General features: G+C 35.1%; 1 protein-coding gene across 7 annotated transcripts in view; it reads right to left on the reverse strand.

The window, feature by feature from the left end:
- LOC126849686 (gamma-aminobutyric acid receptor subunit beta) overlaps nucleotides 1–18,297 on the reverse strand; it is a 72,303-nt gene extending 54,006 nt beyond the window's left edge. For all 7 annotated transcript variants that reach the window (XM_050591784.1, XM_050591780.1, XM_050591786.1 and 4 more), the window contains exon 1: nucleotides 18,024–18,297. In XM_050591784.1, coding sequence (XP_050447741.1) covers nucleotides 18,024–18,130 — 107 coding nt within the window. In that variant the 5' untranslated portion in view covers nucleotides 18,131–18,297. The remainder of the gene's footprint in view (nucleotides 1–18,023) is intronic.
- Nucleotides 18,298–18,627: the final 330 nt, after the last annotated feature.

Here is an 18,627-nt window from a genome sequence, read left to right on the forward strand (position 1 = left end):
TTACTTCTATATCTATTTTGTACATTGCGGAAAACGGCCATTTACACTGTCCTCTTGCGAAATTCGCGCTATATCTCTCAAGTGAGATATCTGCGATGTTGATCTTTTAATTCATTTATGGTAAAGAGACCCCTGGAGATGTGTTACCGCAAACATACCCTAAAAGATAAACTCACTAGAGATGGATAATATCATTTAACAAAGCTTATTACCTAATCTTTACATGTAATTTCTTTTTATTTATCTATCTCTTCAAATTGTGCAATAAATGATATGTAGAGATAATATTTGTATGCGATAATATTTTGCGATTTAAGTTAGTTTCACGATTTAACTCGTCAATCGATTTTTCATTTGTTTACAAATTGTAAATGCCAAAATTATTTAGCATCTACGATTATAGATATTACAGATGCTGAAATGTCTATTTTTATAAGTTCTTTTAATCTTTTATGTATAATAATCGATGCATGCGTATATTTTGTGGATGTTTTTTTAATATAAATAATTTTATCAAATTTTCTCAACCACAGATAATATTAGTTTTGCCAGAAACCAGTCTGGTTTCAAAGAAAAAAATATCTTAATTGTTACAAGATTTTTGCGATTCATATTAAATCAAAGGCAAATGCATAACTGCCACAAGTCTGAAAACAGATTATAAGATAAGCGCGTAAAGTAACTTTGTAGTTAAAATATTTGTTATAATTACGTTATTATAGAGGCTTGGACTAATATTAGCATTCCGTAGAGTGTGGGGAAATTTCTGATTACATGTAATAAATTTTGCCCCTAATTGTGCATGTAACTATCTGTCTGTCCATCCATCGTCGTCGCAACATCGGTAATACCTCTCGGGTCGATCGCCGAGCCCCGATTGGGAAGTAAGGGGCCGTTTAACGCGCTTATGCTGAGTGCATCTCGCGCACAGGGATAGAGATCCGCGCGAGGGCAGGCGTTGGTAATGCACTTTCCGATAATGCCGCCGTCGACGTAATCGCGGTGCACCCATGTCCATACGTGTTCGTGCACACAGACAAGCGTGCTTACATGCCGACGAGGTCGAGCAATGTGAGCACAGGATGGGCGCACACTCGGCAGAGCCGAGATTCACGGCTGCGTCTGACTTATTATTCCGGATTACTCTGGTTTCTCCGTCGTACTTCCACTCCGGTCGCTATCCGGTTAGCGAATGTGGATGAGCCATTAATCGCGTTACATGAAAATCCCGCGCGGCATATGCCAGCGATTTTCAGATTCGGTGAATTTGAGATTATCGACAGCTTTTAAGTAACATAGTTCGAAGTTTTCAGATTTCGGAAAGTACAGTCAACTTTTATATTTGGTTGCAGAACAAAATGATGACAAATTATGCAAGGAGGCGTAATTTTAATTTTAGATAATTAATTAGTAATAGTAGAAATGTTTTATACAATACAGAACTGTCAAAGTTAAAGAAAGTTTTACTTGCGAGCAAAATCTTGGATGGGCTTGTTCTTAGAATAACGCGGATTTTTGCGGTCGTAAAAGTTTAACTCTAATTGTTGAAACTCAAGTCTTTAGTCATCTTAATGAGATTTTAATGAGGTTATAATTAACATTTTTTTATAATCGCACATTTTACGACGATAAATTTACATTTGCAATTTTATAATTAAAGTAAGAAGAGGATGGATATTTCAAGCAAGTCGCTCTCTCTTGCAAGCCACATTATCCAGATTAATTAAAGATCCGGATATCGATCATGAATATTCGAGCTGTGCTTAATAACACTCTGATTTCGGTACGCGATATATATCTGTCTATGTACGTGAACTAAATATACAGGAATACGATAGAGTTCCACATGCGACGGCATTTGGATTACTCTGATTTCTCTGTTGTGTCCAACGAGTTCTATCCGGCTACCTAATAAGGAATTAATTTACAGCACATGTACTTTGCGAATATGACGTATGGTCTATGTTCAAAGCAAACAAAAAAGATTGAATTGTGATTTATCTATTTTCTATGACATATCTAAATAAATAAATTAATCATGTTAATACTTTAATGGAAATTGAGTATACGTAACATTATTAACGTTTTTTTAATATAAAATGTCTGATAACTCTATTATTAATTGAATTAATTATTTACCTGATGTACATGACTAATAGTTAATTTGTTAAAAGATATTTTACTTATTTAAAGATATTTGAGGGTTTTTCATATTTTTTTTTATTGAAAATTAAATCTAAAATAAAGGTATTATTAACACTGTGATTAATATGACATTATAACACTATTGATACTTAATTAATTACAGAATTCAACGTAAATATACAATACATGAATTTTAAAATATATCCCACGCAATTATTAATCACTGCGAGCAGTAATTATCATACTGAATTGGTACACAGTGTGTATACACATATCGATTATGCTATTCTGTAATAATTTACGTTTTGATTTGTAACATGCTGGCGGGCGTGTATGAAATACAAGCACACTAGTGCTAATACGAGTACGCGACTGGTTTACGTGCGGAAACTATCGATGCTCGGATTACTTCGACTTCTCTATGATATCTAACATTCGTGCAAGTTCCATTCAGTTATTAAAATGGCTTTCGGCTAAATAGAGGTTTATCGTGAATATTACTGGGAGACTTCGCGAGTCAGAGCTTCGGGACGTGCAACGAAGATAGTTCTTGACACGAACAGCGCGTACATACCCTAACTTTCCCATGAACTATTTCTAGAATGTTAACGCGGATTATCGATAATCCTCAACGTTTCAAACGGCGTGCTGTTCCAGTTTTTCTTCATCGTTTTTTTTTTTTTTCTCTTTATAGCTGCAGTAAACAAAAAATTTTTCTTTATTATTAATTACTTTACTTATGAGATAGATTTAAATATTTATATTATTTGAATTTAAATTCACGCTGATATCCTACAATTAACAAAATGCAAACTTACAAATTATAGTTTCTAAATATTTAAATATTAATCATAAATATTCAAACATTGCTTAACAAAGATTGCTCTTGATGTGAACGCGAGTTTTGGAAATTTGACTAATTTTCGACTAATTATTGCAATTATCATGAATGCAGCTACAAAAGTACTCAACTCAATACTGTATAACATACTTTATGTTAAACATGGTGTTAAACATGGCATACCAATTTTCGTTGATACGCTACAGAATTATCATAACTATACATAATAAATAAAGTGAAATTACTCACATTACTATTAATGGCATATGTATTGTTCCATCCTTTTCAGCAGGATTATGTAATTTCTAAATCTAATATCATCACATTGATGTTAAAATGGTAACCATTTACGTCAATGTTTTAGAAGTGACAAAGTGCCTTTCTTCTTCCCTTTCTCCTTTCCCCGACTGCAGTTTGTAATATTCAAATATTAATCATGAATATTCAGGCTTCGTCTGATAAGGATTTGACTTTTCATTGTCATCCTATGTAGAAGCTGCCGGGCTTCGTACGAGAGAATTTAGTCATACGTGCGGCGATGGCCAACGTGCGGATTACTCTGATTTCTCCCTTGTACTTAATACCCGTGCGAGATTTGTCCATCTACCGAACATGAAATTTATCACGTCGAGTCACGTGGATGAGTTCGTGGAACGAGAATTGCTTTTAATTGAAGGGAGATCGGATGAAGGGAAGAAGGATTGGAACGCGTTCGATTATATTCGCTTCGTGTTTTGAGGATTAACAGCGGATCTATGACCCGCCGTTCCTAATCGACTTTTTGCATCTATTGATTTGCGACGACGCAAAATGATATCGATTTAACGTTAACATATATTAGCATTTCGTTCACGGAATTTATGACGGCGGGAAAAAGTCACGATAGAGAAAATTCAGCCTGCGTGCAGGCGTACTTATGATGGCCGATAATAAAGTAAGGTCGGCACGTCGTCCGTCGGTATCGTGCTGTTTCTACTCAAGGTATGCGAGTCGATCTTTGATCAGGCGCACGCGAGCTCTTAGGAAAGTGTGTTAAAATCTAGCGTAGTAGATCAAGGGAAATTCTGAAACTATAGTAGTATTCGATTAATTGTTATACTACAGAGTGATACAAAATTTCATTATATAGAAAATAAATTAAATGTAACGCTATAAAAATATATTTAAAATATATAATGAAAACAGATAATTATATGAAATAAAAATATAAAAAAAGCATATAATAAAAAATTTTTTTATTTATTAAAATAATATTATTTTCTTTATAAAAAAAAATAATTTTTCATCTACAAGTTTGTGCATTTTCTTCAAACATTTTGTCCACATTGGATGTTAATACAATAAATAAAATATTATCGTCATGCACACACATTAAATGTAGATATAATTTTTGCACTTTTCTTTCTATTCTTCCGAATAATTAAAGAATGACGCTTTATAAAATTGCAATTTTATTAATGGCTTTCTGAGATAAGAAAAAATTTGGCCGTTCTTTTATTTGGTCATATTAATTTTTTTATTTCCCTCACTAAGTATCTGTTGTTTTTGGCGCACGGAAGATTATTCTCATTTTCTTCGGATATGCATGCGCATACGCGGATGCATATTTCGAATAATGAAAAAGTAAAGTGTGTGCTTCTCTATCGTGCTAAATCCGGATACATTGGAAAATATGAGAAAGTTTTGCAAATTTGCGCGCAAAATTCAGTTTAGCCTTTAATTCAACGTTCTATCTCCGTGTACGCATGTACGCAACCCCCGGGATTTTCCTCTCTTTATGTATTTTATCCCTCGATTCTGCTTGGCTTGTGCTCGTGGTTGGCCCTTCCATCGACTTTCCCCAGCGTCATTACGCGATACTTCCGCTCAATGCGCTCACTCTCTGTGTTGCGGATTAAATAAAAATAAAAACACAATCTCTCTTGAGGAGATGTGAGAATACGCATCGACGCAAATCAAGAAGCAGAAATTCACGAAAATGATGCGATTGCGTGAGCACAAGCGCTAGTATCGTCGTATTTTGCACATACGTTATCTCGAATAGGAGGTATAGAAAATCAACCTCAAGTATAAAACATTTTTTCCTTCGCAGATTTTGAATAAATTCTTTTTTATAATTATTAACTTATAACGTTAAACATTTAGAATATACAGTTGTTTTGTGTATTTAAAAAATTCTGACAAGCAAACATTTTTAAATTAAAAAAAATACATGAATCTCGTATTGATTTATTCTCTTTTTAAGTTTAATTAGCTGAGCAAAAAGAAACTGATTTATATTTCTACGTCAATATTGAATATTATGTATATTTCTTTTTGAAGAAAGCAAAATTATACATACATATTTTGGAAATAATTCTTGCTGCGCAATCTTATAATAAAAGTTTGAATCTATTAAATTATTAAATTTTAAAAAGAATTTAAAATTAAAAAAAGAACTAAGTTTATTAGAATCATAAAATATTAAATAATTAAAAATTTTAAGTAATATAATATTAAATAATTAAAAAATTTAGAACTTGAATGTGAAATGATGGATTGAAAATGATTTATATTTCACATATGCATACATTAATCAAAATTAAATCTAATTGTACTTAATTCTTTCCAGACAAGACCTTAAGCGGTAGTCAAGAAAACGTACACGATACACGGAGCACGATATATATGAGTGTTATTTTTGTTTCAATTGTGCGTTCGTGAGACGCGGCGACGGCGACGGCGGCTTCAGCAACGTACGAGCTCGATAAGAGCGCACAGGTATAGCAGTTAATTATATCAATGCCCCATTAGCGTGCCAGTATACCGCGTGATTGCAATGGCTTTTTATACACGGGAGGGGTTCGCCGTCGGTATCGGCGTCGTCGGTGCTTTTTTCAGCCGGCTATATATGCCTTGACTTGCGAGAGTGGTCCGCGTAAATACGGGCCAGTAATTATGTTCGCCGGAAAGAAATTACCCGCCGTGTTTTAACCAATTACTGCTTGAATTATCGCGTAGGCAGAAAAAACTTCTTGTTTTCTCGAATGCTGAGATTCTTTTCGATGAATGTTTATTAACTTCTTTAGAAAGAAAGAGAGAGCATTGTTGTTCTAAAATAATGACGGTGTCGATCTGGACGTAAAGGCTTTCTCAGAAAACGTCGCATCGTTATTGAATTGTGTGTGAATTACTAATTGATAATTACAACTGACATGCTTCGTTTGCCGACACGGTCGCGCAATGTGGAAATGATAACGTTATAAATATTTCTCGTCGACTTGGGACACGTGTCCCAACGCAGATCAGAAATTCATAATGCGCGTCGGAAGAATAAAAGTAAATAACCTTGACATAGGGTGCAATTGATGTGTGAAGTTGCGTGGGATATAATCACCGACGCTCAAACATGCGAGATTATGTCGCAATTTTGTATTTATAGTTTATGGTTGTTATTGGCGTGATGAGAATAAGATCAGTTGGGAATAGCTTGGGAGAGTCACGAATCTATTAAGAAGAACAATATTTGAATAAATAAAGTGGTATGTCGATGATGACAGGCACATCAATATTTTCTAACATCATTTCGAAATAACATATTCCACTATCATTTGTAAACATTTTAATAATCAATTGTTTAACGTAATTAAAATCAATTTTTACTTAACACTGCAATGATTATTTGAGATATTTTTACATTGAAAACGTTATGAAAACGTTATACAAACTAAAACAAAGTACATGTAAATATAAAATTTGATTTTTAAAATTAATTTTATTTAACTATTACTAACATATACAATATGATTTTATTATTTCATATAAAGTATTGAATTTGGAAAACATAATGATTAATATTATAGAAAAAATTAAGTGAAGAATCTCAAAACACTTGTTATTAATAAAATATTTTCTGTCGATTATAGAAGATATCTGACATACAAAGACGAAAAGCGCTTGTCACATCATACGAGTGTTCATTTTCTTAAAATGGTCATATGCAAATAACCAGAGCAGATGGTGGCATGAACTGCTTTTTGATTCAACAAAAAAACTCAGCTCTTGTTGTTTTGGCTTAACTTTTAGACAAATTTCGACGCGGTAACCACGACGCATTACCTTAATGCGACCTAGAAAATTCTTTTATTACGTTCCTATGCTGATGCCGAAATACACACACACACACACACACACACACCTCCTCTATTTGATTCCACAGTTTGATGCATACTCGTTCACGTGGCAAATAGACGCGAACGCCCGATCCTATTCAAGCATTGAATTACAAAACACATTTCATCGCTCGGATTGTTTATCTGGTTTCTCGTATTTTTTGCAATTTCGTGAGTGCACATATCGTATGAAAATGTTTAATTCTGATGCAAGTGGCATTAAAATAAATTAAATCATTGTCAGTTTAATATGACTCTGCGCGCAAGATTTATGACGTTATGACGCTCGATTGCGCCATATATCGAAATAATACATATATGATAAATTAATCAATCGCCAATATGGAAATTATTTCAATATTTGTTTAATTTTACAAACAAAATACAATTCGTATTATTAATATATAATTCATATAACGTACACGCGAAAAATAAAATTTTTGATCTAATTTTTAGCAAAAAAAAAAACAGAGGAAAAATAGTTTACACAAACATGTATTTTATAATTTTTTTTTTACAATCTTATAGCTTAATATTAAAAAAGATATCAAAGAAATTTAGATCATAAATAAATAATAATTTTCCACATCTAATTACAAAAATAAATATAATTTTATATTTTGTGTTAAAAATTACCTGCGATTTGATGACATAATCGGCATATTTTATATTTTATATAAAATAGCGTTGCACTTGCGATTTATACTCGCTTGACACTCGTTGCGTTCTTCAGCCATTGGCTCAATCGCCAACACATATATGTAGGCTCTTTCTCCTTTAAATTTACATACTCAGAGATGATGCTATTGTACTTTCGTTGCCGTTAGTTAGCCCTGGAATTTAGCCCTGACTCGACCTCGGCGCCTCAAGTATTCCGAACGTGTAGCGGCTTTAGTCGCGGCGCGTCGCGGCGGCGAACGGACGATCAAGGACGCAGACGTTAGTCGTCGAGGGTGATGTCCTCGCCATTGATTGGCAGCTCTTGCCGCGCACTCGTCAAGGTTCTGACATGCAGATACACGGCCGCGCGATTGCGGGTTACGTCGGAGGCCGGCCTCTATTGTCGCGATCGGTGTGTGTTTCTCATCAATAACACTACCGTCGACGAAAGCACTTCGTCTATCGTCGAACTGACATGTTAAATCACGCGATAACCATCGTAGATTTTATCGCTTTCTTTCGTCTTTTGATTTATTCTCAATGGTGTTTACATCCTTGCATTTTGAATCAAGTTTAATGTACATAATTTGAGTCGCGTATATTACAATAGATGTGGATACAAACTAGTTATATGATATAAAATGCATCTATTTTTTATCTATCCATCTATCTACCGATGCAGTGTCATTTGCGAGATGTAGATATCTGTTTCGTTATTTGATATCTAATGTAGGGGAATCAAGTGGAGAGAACAGATAGATAGAGTGGTTGCTTCTGATCGACGAGGCGTGCCTACCGGACTGTTTGACGTTTCCTTTGAAATGTCGTTTCATTTCCTGCCCATCGGCATCGATGCCATCATCGCGATAGACAGTGGGATGGACGTTGCATCGAGATCACGACTTTTAGAAATACATAACATACCCCGATTTTTTTTTATATAATATATTTTTTATATAATTTTTTTATATAATATGAACTAGCTTTAATATAGATAACTGAATTTTTTTTTAACTGTGCATTTAAATTTATTATTTGATTGCTCTGTGTACAAAAAACATACACGATAGTAAAAAGATAAAATTCATGTAAACTGTATTTACCCATAGACAGATAAAAGAAAGATATTTCGGTGAACAACGATAAAAGCAAATTATCTAAAATCAATTACCATTTGTCAGAATATCTTTTAACACATTGGAAACAAATTTCCAGAGTAGCTTTCCATTAAGTCATTATTCGGATATTTTATAATATTCTATTTTATTTTATTTTATTACCTATTAATATTTTACTTTAATTAGAGATTTAGATCGCGGTCCGCTCTTTTCGCGAGTCTCGCCGAATCGCGCTTATCGACAAACGCCTCAGGGCTTATCGTTAACTCTAAGCGACAGATTGATTGGTAGTTTTTGTCGACACCTGATTTAGGGGTATAAATTCGATGGCCGGCGTTTTTCCGATAAGATCGATTGCCGTACATCGACAGTGCGGTACATCCGCGCGACATTATAGACGTGGGCCGTTGCGCGGCTCGGTTGACCGAGTTTGCATCGGTGTTGGAGGTCCCATTGATTTCCTGGCCCATGTCAAGGCTGCACGCGAAGAACCCCCGTTCTCCTCCGACAAACCTACGAATGATCCCCTTCGACCTCCCGCGACTATTCCTCTCTTTCTCGCATCGTCTTCGATTCCGCGTGCGTCACGCGTGCCACGCGAATACTCATCGTACCTGCGTTTTTCGATTCGCGTCATTAGGAGCGGCTTTTGCATCATTCATCACTTTGCCGTATATCTCATGCGAAAGAAAGCTTTTAGAGCTTTAATACCTCTTTGTATTACCCCGATGCGTGTGCGTGATGATTATCATGGATGACAGGCAATACGACGGCAGAGGCGGTGATAGATTACAAAAGTTTCTGCACTTGTGTGCCGCATATGCGTTACTTGAACGTGGAATTAATTTTTATCTTATTTTTTGCTGCTATGCGGCTTCATCGTTAAACTTAAGTTTTGATATTTTAGATCTTTACGGAAATGACAGTCGCGTATGACGTATGTATTAGTACTGTTTATTAAAAGAGTTAATAATTGATCGCAAACTACATCGTTTTGTCTGCAACTCGATATTCAAATGTTCAAGTATTTATTTGTAAGATCCGTTAGCCCGTTTGAGTACTGCGTTCGCTTTATGCAATCTACATCCGATTTCTCCCCTTAACTACTCTTTTGTAATTTTTAACAATTTGTCATTATCGAGATTTGAATAGAAATTGATATTATTTTATACTTTATTTAATCTTTCTTTTTTTATAAATTGAATTTTTATTTTATTTTTATAAGTTATTCTAAATAACTCGAAATAATTGGCTAACAATATTTTTGACATTATGTATTATACAAGCTCTTCTGTTTTCATAACAATGCAAAACTGTTTTTGATATTCTATCAGTTTTCTTGTTTTTCCAACTGATACAACCGTAGAAATTGTCTATCTGTCAATACTGATTCGCATTTATATTGACTATTTTCCATGCAATATTATGCAAGAAAAATATTTTTTCGTGTGCACCAACTCGTGTTTTAAGATTATATTACGTTATTTCTCTTTTGTTTTATTTAATAACTGAACAAATTCTATTGCATATTGAAATATCCATTATTTTTTTCTGTTAATTATTCATTTATCTCTTAGTGCATAAAATTTAATTGTATAACCATTCACTTTTTGAATTTTTTGATTAAACTGTCATCATTTACTGCATAACACATGTAAGATAAATTATATACAATTATACAAGTTTTGAGAATCCGTAAAAATCTTGTTTGTCAAATTGATTATTATCTTTTTATCCAAGAAAGAGAGAGAGAGAGGAGAGAGATTAGCTCAGAAATCAGCTCAGAGATCAATTAGTTTATATTTATACAGATTTGTTCCTATATCATTTTCACTGTCTTGTCAGTCTTTTATATACTGTTTGTATTTGTCAGCATCTAGTGTTTAACTTTGGTTATAACGTTTGCTTATGCTTGGCTATTCTTTGACTTCGTTTCGTTTATCCTTGAGTGAAGATCGATTCTCGTTAAATTTCCTCGCAAGGCGCCCTACGTATCTTTCCATTCATTTATAAATAATTTGATTGACTTTGAATTGATAAGACTCCTTGCATGTACGTTACAAAGATATAGATATTTTCTAAATATCTACTTTGGAGAAAATGTTTTGAAAATATTGCTGTTATATAGTGGCAATTTATATATGTATTATTCGATTCCAATATGCTTATATTATATTATTATATACTTTGTTATTAAAATTATGTTCTATTCTAACTAAGAATTGTGATATCAGCCTTGTTCCCCTTTTTATCGATGTTAATTGCATCAAATTACATTCAAGACATGTAAGTTTGCACAAGAAATATTGCCTTTTTTAAAATAACGTATAAATTTATGATTTTCTTATTGTGTCACGCAACCCTGAATTCTATTTGCAGATGCGTCTTCGACCTATGAAAGAGTACGTTACCTGTGTACGTTGTCATAACTTATCCGCTTTTGCGGCTATGGCGCGGCCGCCGACGACGTAATAATTTGGTTTATTCCATTCGCGTTGCGTGGCAGAATCTCCGTTATTCAGCGAGTGGTAATTTGAAAGTAATTTGAAAGTACGGCAACTGTCACGGCACGGTCGCGGATTTTGCAACGGTGACGGTCGTGTTAGGAGGGCGAGGGGCGGAATAACCGCATATTAATCGTGACACTCGCGCGCGGGGCACGAATTTATGAGCGCAAAAGCCACGAGTTAAAATCCAGAAGCGGATGGGAAAGTCTGCGTATATCGCGTGACCGCTCGAGCTCGTGCTCGACCCTCCATCGCGGTTACTGTCCAAGTACTCTAACTCGGACACTAATAACCTCGACTGGCGCGTTTACGTACGTCGCGATATTTGCGACGAGAAATGCATCGAATGGAGAATCGACAGGGGAAGCACGTACGAATATTATCGAAAACCACAATCGGATCTTCGCACGAGATGACAAACGTATCGCGAGAAACACGTATAAAAGCACGTGAAAAGTTCGAAGGCCAAGCCTGAACTGTCTTGTATATGTTTAAGTATGTTCTCGTAGCGATAACTGTACGCAAGAAAAAAGTTTAAGTTTACGATACTATGTATAATGAAAGAAAAGTTCATGTGAAATAAATTTAAGAAGATGACATGTATAGTCGCATTAGTTATTCACATTACGTATTCTATAGCCATGATGACATAATGTCTTATCGCTCAAATAATATGTATTAAATAATTTATTTTGAAATGATTTATGTAACAGAAATCTGAGAACTATCGGAATATATCGTCGAGTTAACCAAAGGCGAATGAGCCGAATGGATGAAATCATTAGTATGGAGGCTACGGTTTCCTGTATCGCCACCGCGAATATGGCATTCGGTATACTAGTGGTAAAGCACGAGGAACAGTCAGCCGCCTGAATGATCAGCGCGGCTCAGCCGGATATTACAGTTACCGAAGAATATTCGATTTATAGCTAACTAGATGGGCTCGATCCGGATACCGTTCTCTCGTGTCTTCGATTCGCGCCTCTTCGCTGTCGAGTTACCGGCCGCCATTCCGATTAAGTTAGAAGTTACTATCGGAAATACGTTTTGTTATGTCACACGCTACAATCTCGCCAAACGTCATAACGTCATCGGTAGAAATACAACGCGGGGGTCATGAAGTGACGTGTCGGATATAACGTTCGATTACGAGACATAAAAGATTACAGAATTATTGCAAAATTTAATGCATGCGTTTCTTCTCATTATATGTTTTTACGTGCAACCTCTTGCTTATATTTTTTAATCAAAGGCGGGACAACTGCCAGCAAGAGGGAATTAAATGTTATTTTACTTTTCTTGAAGATAATTTAGTTTTTATTATTAGAATTTTTATTCTACTTTTCGGGAAGATAATCTAAGATTTTTATTATTCTAGATCTATCTTTTAATTACCTTTTTAATTTATTCTTCTCTTCCCTTTCTTTTTTTTTCTAAAAAAACTTTCTTTGTTGTAAAAATGTAAAAGAACGCATTTAAATAGAACAGACTCATAGTCATTACGATATATGAATTGTGACATAAATTGTTCAGCCTCGCACAACTCCGTATGGTTTCATCAATCACTCGCGTAAACGCGCATTAATAATCGTCCACTATTAAATATGCATTGGTTGTTTGCGAACGAAGCGTCATTCTCTCTCTGCGCGCCTCTCGTTATTCCACTGTGCCCGATTTCTGTCAGCCTTTATATGCCAGCTGCCAGTCACTAATTGTTTACGTAAAATGTTCTGTTTTTTTTCAATTGGCAACTATCGATGTCTATATTATCAATTAATATCGATATATCGATATTATATCGGATTACACACGCATATATATATAAGCATAGATAGCATATTTTTGAAGGAATGTCATTATTTTTTTCTATTGTATTACTATCAGATATAGATATATATATTATGTGTATTCATTGTCAATAACACTTTGGTTTTTATTATAATTATATACATTTTATTGTTTCTTATAACTTTTGCATTATAATTTTCGCGATTATTTAATAATGTTTCACGTGTAGAAACATTATGTTATGTAAATCATTTACTTTACGTATGTCGCGGAAATATTTCCACATAGTCGACATAATTTTTTAATGACCCAGCTAGTATAACGTACAAAATTCAGTAGTTATTGCCAGACTTCTACTTCATATTTGGATACATGGTAACATTCCAAAAGCGGAAACGCATTTAAAGCTCCATTACACAAATTCGGGATGCCAGATATTCGTGGGACCGCGAGAAAGATAAATCTTTTTCTGCCCGAAACACAGTAATGGAAAAACACTCGGTGGCATCGGTTGTCATCCTTCCAACCGACAGTGGTGTTGCCAACGCGGTTGCATAGGTCAGGTTAGAGTAGATATGCGAAAGAAAATAACAATCCGTCTTTCGTCTAGTAGAAATGCGCACGTTTGTACACTGCCACACTGAAAATAGGTCAGTCGAAGTCGAATGATTTGGCGCGATTTTGTCTGTTTCCGCGGTGGGCGATGCTCTTGCAACGAAAACACAACGATTCTCGATCGGATGATAATCCACGACGTTTCCAATTTCGGAAAGCTGCCAAGGTATCCTTCTGTCTACAAGAGTCGCATCCCGACGTGAGATATCACAGATCGATAAGTAGCGCTCTCCGCGAAATCCTTGAACGGATATTTTTGACAATAGCCATTAATTACTCGCGATATAATCGCATAAATATATTCCTCCTAATATTGATTGAAGTAGAACCAAATTTATAGCATACTGTTGGTAATCATTGCACGTGAATGTCTTGCTCTGTATTTTCAAAATAAAATAATATATACTAATGGAAAATTAAAAATATACTATATATATTTCTGCAGTCTTTGAACAATATAGTCAAAGGGATATATTTTAAATTTGGAAACTCCTAAGACAAGAAAATTTTTTAAACCTATTTATAGAGTTCTTAAACGGCAAACGCGAATATTATATATTATGAAAGTTATTTTTTTTATACTCGTATATATATGTATATTGAAAAAAAAAAATTATTATAATTTAATAAGCTTACACTAAAATATTGATAAATATAATAAATTGTCATTATGTCATTATTATTATTTGTATCACTATTTCAGTCAATTCTTTGTTTATGCATTCATCGAACGCTATTTTTATCATTATTCACAACTTATCAATTACATAAATATAAAAATAAATTTTCATTTCTCTACAAAATAATTATCCACTCGATAACTATAATCATCACATTTAAATAATGAGATTATCTTGATGTCTATCTTGACTATGTCGAGTAAAAACTTCAAGGGAGATGACGCGATGTAATTGAAATTTTGGATCGAGTTTGGTCCGGATAACTGAGCAAAGTAAAAAGAGTGTTCTCGCTATATACAAAGAAGAAGCCTGGTGTGCGCCACCGAGAGTAGGCAAGAGTAGGCAAGGGTGGCGACGATTCTAGCCGCGGTGGGCTGGCGAGGCTGGTGGCGTAGGAGGATTTGGAGCTCTGCCACGTCGGGAGCACCCTCCTGCTCGAGAGCTCTACTGCGATCACCGATACCACACTACAGTACCTCCGCGGTTGGTACTCGTTAGGGTTTGGAGGATGCCAGAGAGAAGCGCGCGGTCCTCTCGAGGAGGAAACAGGTGGAACGCCCGAAGCTCCGCTCACCGGAAGAGCGTAAATATTGATATTCTCTCTTGCAGCGTGTAACTAGTTTACCATCTTTGTTGAATATAACAGCCCTCGCAAATTAATCTATTTCGGCATCGGCCGTGCCTCGATATTAATAATATTATTTGATACTTAGAGAGATTGTATCTAAAATATTTTGAAAGATTGTATCTAAAATTCCTAATATCTAAAGAATATAGAATTGTTTGCTAGACTTTTGTCATGAATATATGTATCTTGTTAGAACTAAACGTAAGGAAACACCGATAATAGCGATGTTAGTCAATGTCATTGACTATAAGACCTTTACATTCTAGTAGCGATAAAAGTTAAACTTATGTTTCCGCTATCGTTTATTCCGTGATTATTAATGATTCTATATTCGTCGGAATGTAAATTCGATAGATTGTGTGGGAGGCCTTCACTGTCTGACCTCGAAACAGAAACTGTTTCTCATATTATTTATTTTAACGTCTTAAATAAGAAGGTGCCCTTACGACTTTTTTGTCGTTATATATAAGTATAATTTTTATTTAGAAAATTATAATCATGATACAATCATTTACCAACATTTTTAACCGTTAAAATATATTAATATATTTTTTATTATAAAGAAAATATATATTGAAATTATTTGAAATATCCAAAGTAAAATATTAAATCATTATTGATATGATCTTCACTTTATTACTTGAAAACATGTGCGTCACATAATAAAGATAGCAATTAACTGTTTTGATTTTTTGTATACGTAAGTAAACTCTACGATATATAGGATTATATGTCGTATTTATACGTTTACAAGATGTCGAGAATATTGATAAGATGATTAGAACTGCAACTAGCAGTAGCAAAATTTCAATAATAGAGAATCGTTATCGCAAAACTGCCAGGGAAAAGAGTCCGAGTGTAGGCAGCCGTCGGTCACGAGTACAACGCGTCGAATGTTTCGTGCAAAGTGATCGATAACGCTGGTTCTCTCGTGCTGAAAAAACCTTTGCCGGCTACATTGGCGGATTATTAATACGTGCCACTAGTGAATCGCGATCAACGGATGAGCGAATATAGCCAATTTAAGTATCGGCATTGTTTGCACTTTGTTACTGTTACTCTTTACCTCTATTCTTTCTACTTGTCTATCTACCGTTAATCGTTTTGTTTCTGCTTGTCACATGTACGAGTATTTTTTTAATCGCCAATAAAGCTCGTGTGTTTGTTTCACATTAATAGCAAAAGATAAAATGTTTGAAAAAATCATTTAATTAATTAATAGGTGATAAATGCATATGATAATCGCGAGAGGGTGATGGTATATTTAATTATTATTAAGACAAAAACACATTTGATCCGAGAAAATAATATCAAAAAATACAGCGTAAGTTTTTCTTTACAGCCCGGTTTTTATTTTCCATTTGATTTTAATTTTATATGATTACTTCTTAGATTTGTGTTGCTTCTTAGAAATCTATTGACATAAATTATAATTATTTATTTGTTGAAATTAGATGATATTATTATAGTAAAAAACTATAAGAAAATTATTGATGGTTAAATATATACTTATTATATATCTCATCGATCAATAGCTCTCAATCGGAAAAAGCATAACTGAGTAAGACGATCTGTGCTAGCACTGTGCAAAATATGCGTTATATTTATTAAAATGAGAAGAGCATTTTTATCATTGCCTCGAAAGCACGAGGAATAGCGTCATTGTGATCATGGAAAGAGCTTGTGCGCGTAGTGATGAGACATACGCCGAGAATATACAAGGTGGCTGCATGTATCCACTCATTTATATGCAATCACGAAGATGCATCCAAATGGCAGAGAGAGAGGGAGGGAGGGAGGGAGGGAGAGAGAGAGAGAGAGAGAGAGAGAGAGAGAGAGAGAGCTACGGTTGTATTGTGGTGCCCGTTATGTCAAAGGCTAAACTTATCTTGTTTGTGTGTATTTGATAGTAGGCTGAAGGTTGACGTCAGACACGATCGCGTAATAAAACTTCGTTATTCTCGTCGAAGTAGTATAATGAGTAACGCGTATCGCGATGAGAATGCCATTCGTCACGCATAGTATTTGCAAAATGCAATATTTTTTCTGATATTAAAATGGAAGAATTAATTTATATCTTGTAAAAATGTATAATTACTGTGAATGATAAATGTATGGTTCTTATATCATAAGATATAAAAATTATACCGAATGGAATATTAGCAATCAAGACTCCTATCGTAATACTAAAAATACTTAAAATACTTTTGATAAGAATGAAACTTGAAATTTTCACGAGGTATCTAATGCGATATTTGTAACAAGTAAATAAAGTCAAAATCTCTACAAATTAGTTATATTTATAAAAGCATTAATGATATGATCTGTCTATAATTTATCTATAATAAAATTTATAACAGTTTATAATAAAATTTCATAGGTATCGTCTTTTCGAAATGCAAAGGTATTTAAACATAAAATACTAGCTTCTCTAAAATATAGCCGATCTCCTAAACAAGACTGTTTATGGCAGATATAAAATCATTTTTCTACTATTTCTTCAAAGAATTTTAAATACACTTATATTAGCTATTTTATTCTCCCATACTCCAATTCTAGTGATAGAAAAGTGTAATCGGAGATAGCGCACGATAAATTCGTGATACTGCGCAAATACAAAGAAGACGTCAACAATTGGCAGCATCCCATTTTTCGCCCCAGAGACCCTTTTATGTATTATATGTATAGTTATATTTGAAGACAAACTATATATCAATGAAACGTCACGATAATTTACAATCTACTTTACAAATTACTTTCTTCGCGTCTCTCAGCAATTTTCACGAGAAAAAATCGCAAATGCTTAAGACAACTCTTAAATCTTAAACAAATCATTCCGCTTGCATAGATTTCGTTCGAATCTAAATAAGCGTACAAACGATTGACTTACGCGGCGTATGCAAACGGAGCGCGATGCGTGGCGGGCAGCAGGACGACGGTGGCCGCGAGGAGAACGAGGCTCCCGGATGCGGCGTGAAAGGATCCCATGGTTGTCATCCCTTGGAGTCGCCGCGGCTGTCCACGCTCTAGAGAGAAGGAATCACGGCCACCACCCCACCGCTGGGATGACGACGACGGCGAGGACGAGGACGGCGACGAAGGGAACACGTCGACGGCTGTCCCGAGGCGTTGCTACCTGGCGCGTTGACCCGGCGTCTCTCTGCGTGTCGTCGCGTCTCACCCTCCCTCCCTCCCTCCCGCCCGCCCCGCCCTCCTACCCCCGTCTTGCTTCCACGTCGGGCTCTTCTCCGTGTGCTCTCTGGCTCTCCGCTTTTTCTCGATTTTCTCTTATTTTTTTGATTTTTCTCGATTTTTCTCGCCCGATCTCGACCGGCTCACACTTCTGCGTTTTCTCTCTCCCGTCACTGTCACTCACGATCGCCTTTTCGTCAACACTGGAGCGACGATGTCGTGATATCGCGGCGCTCGATTTAATCTAAATGATTCTATACCGCGATTCTACACCCCCTCGTCTCGCGTGAAAGCGTATATTT

Source organism: Cataglyphis hispanica, chromosome 5 (genome assembly GCF_021464435.1).
Source record: "Cataglyphis hispanica isolate Lineage 1 chromosome 5, ULB_Chis1_1.0, whole genome shotgun sequence".
Taxonomy (NCBI): domain Eukaryota; kingdom Metazoa; phylum Arthropoda; class Insecta; order Hymenoptera; family Formicidae; genus Cataglyphis; species Cataglyphis hispanica.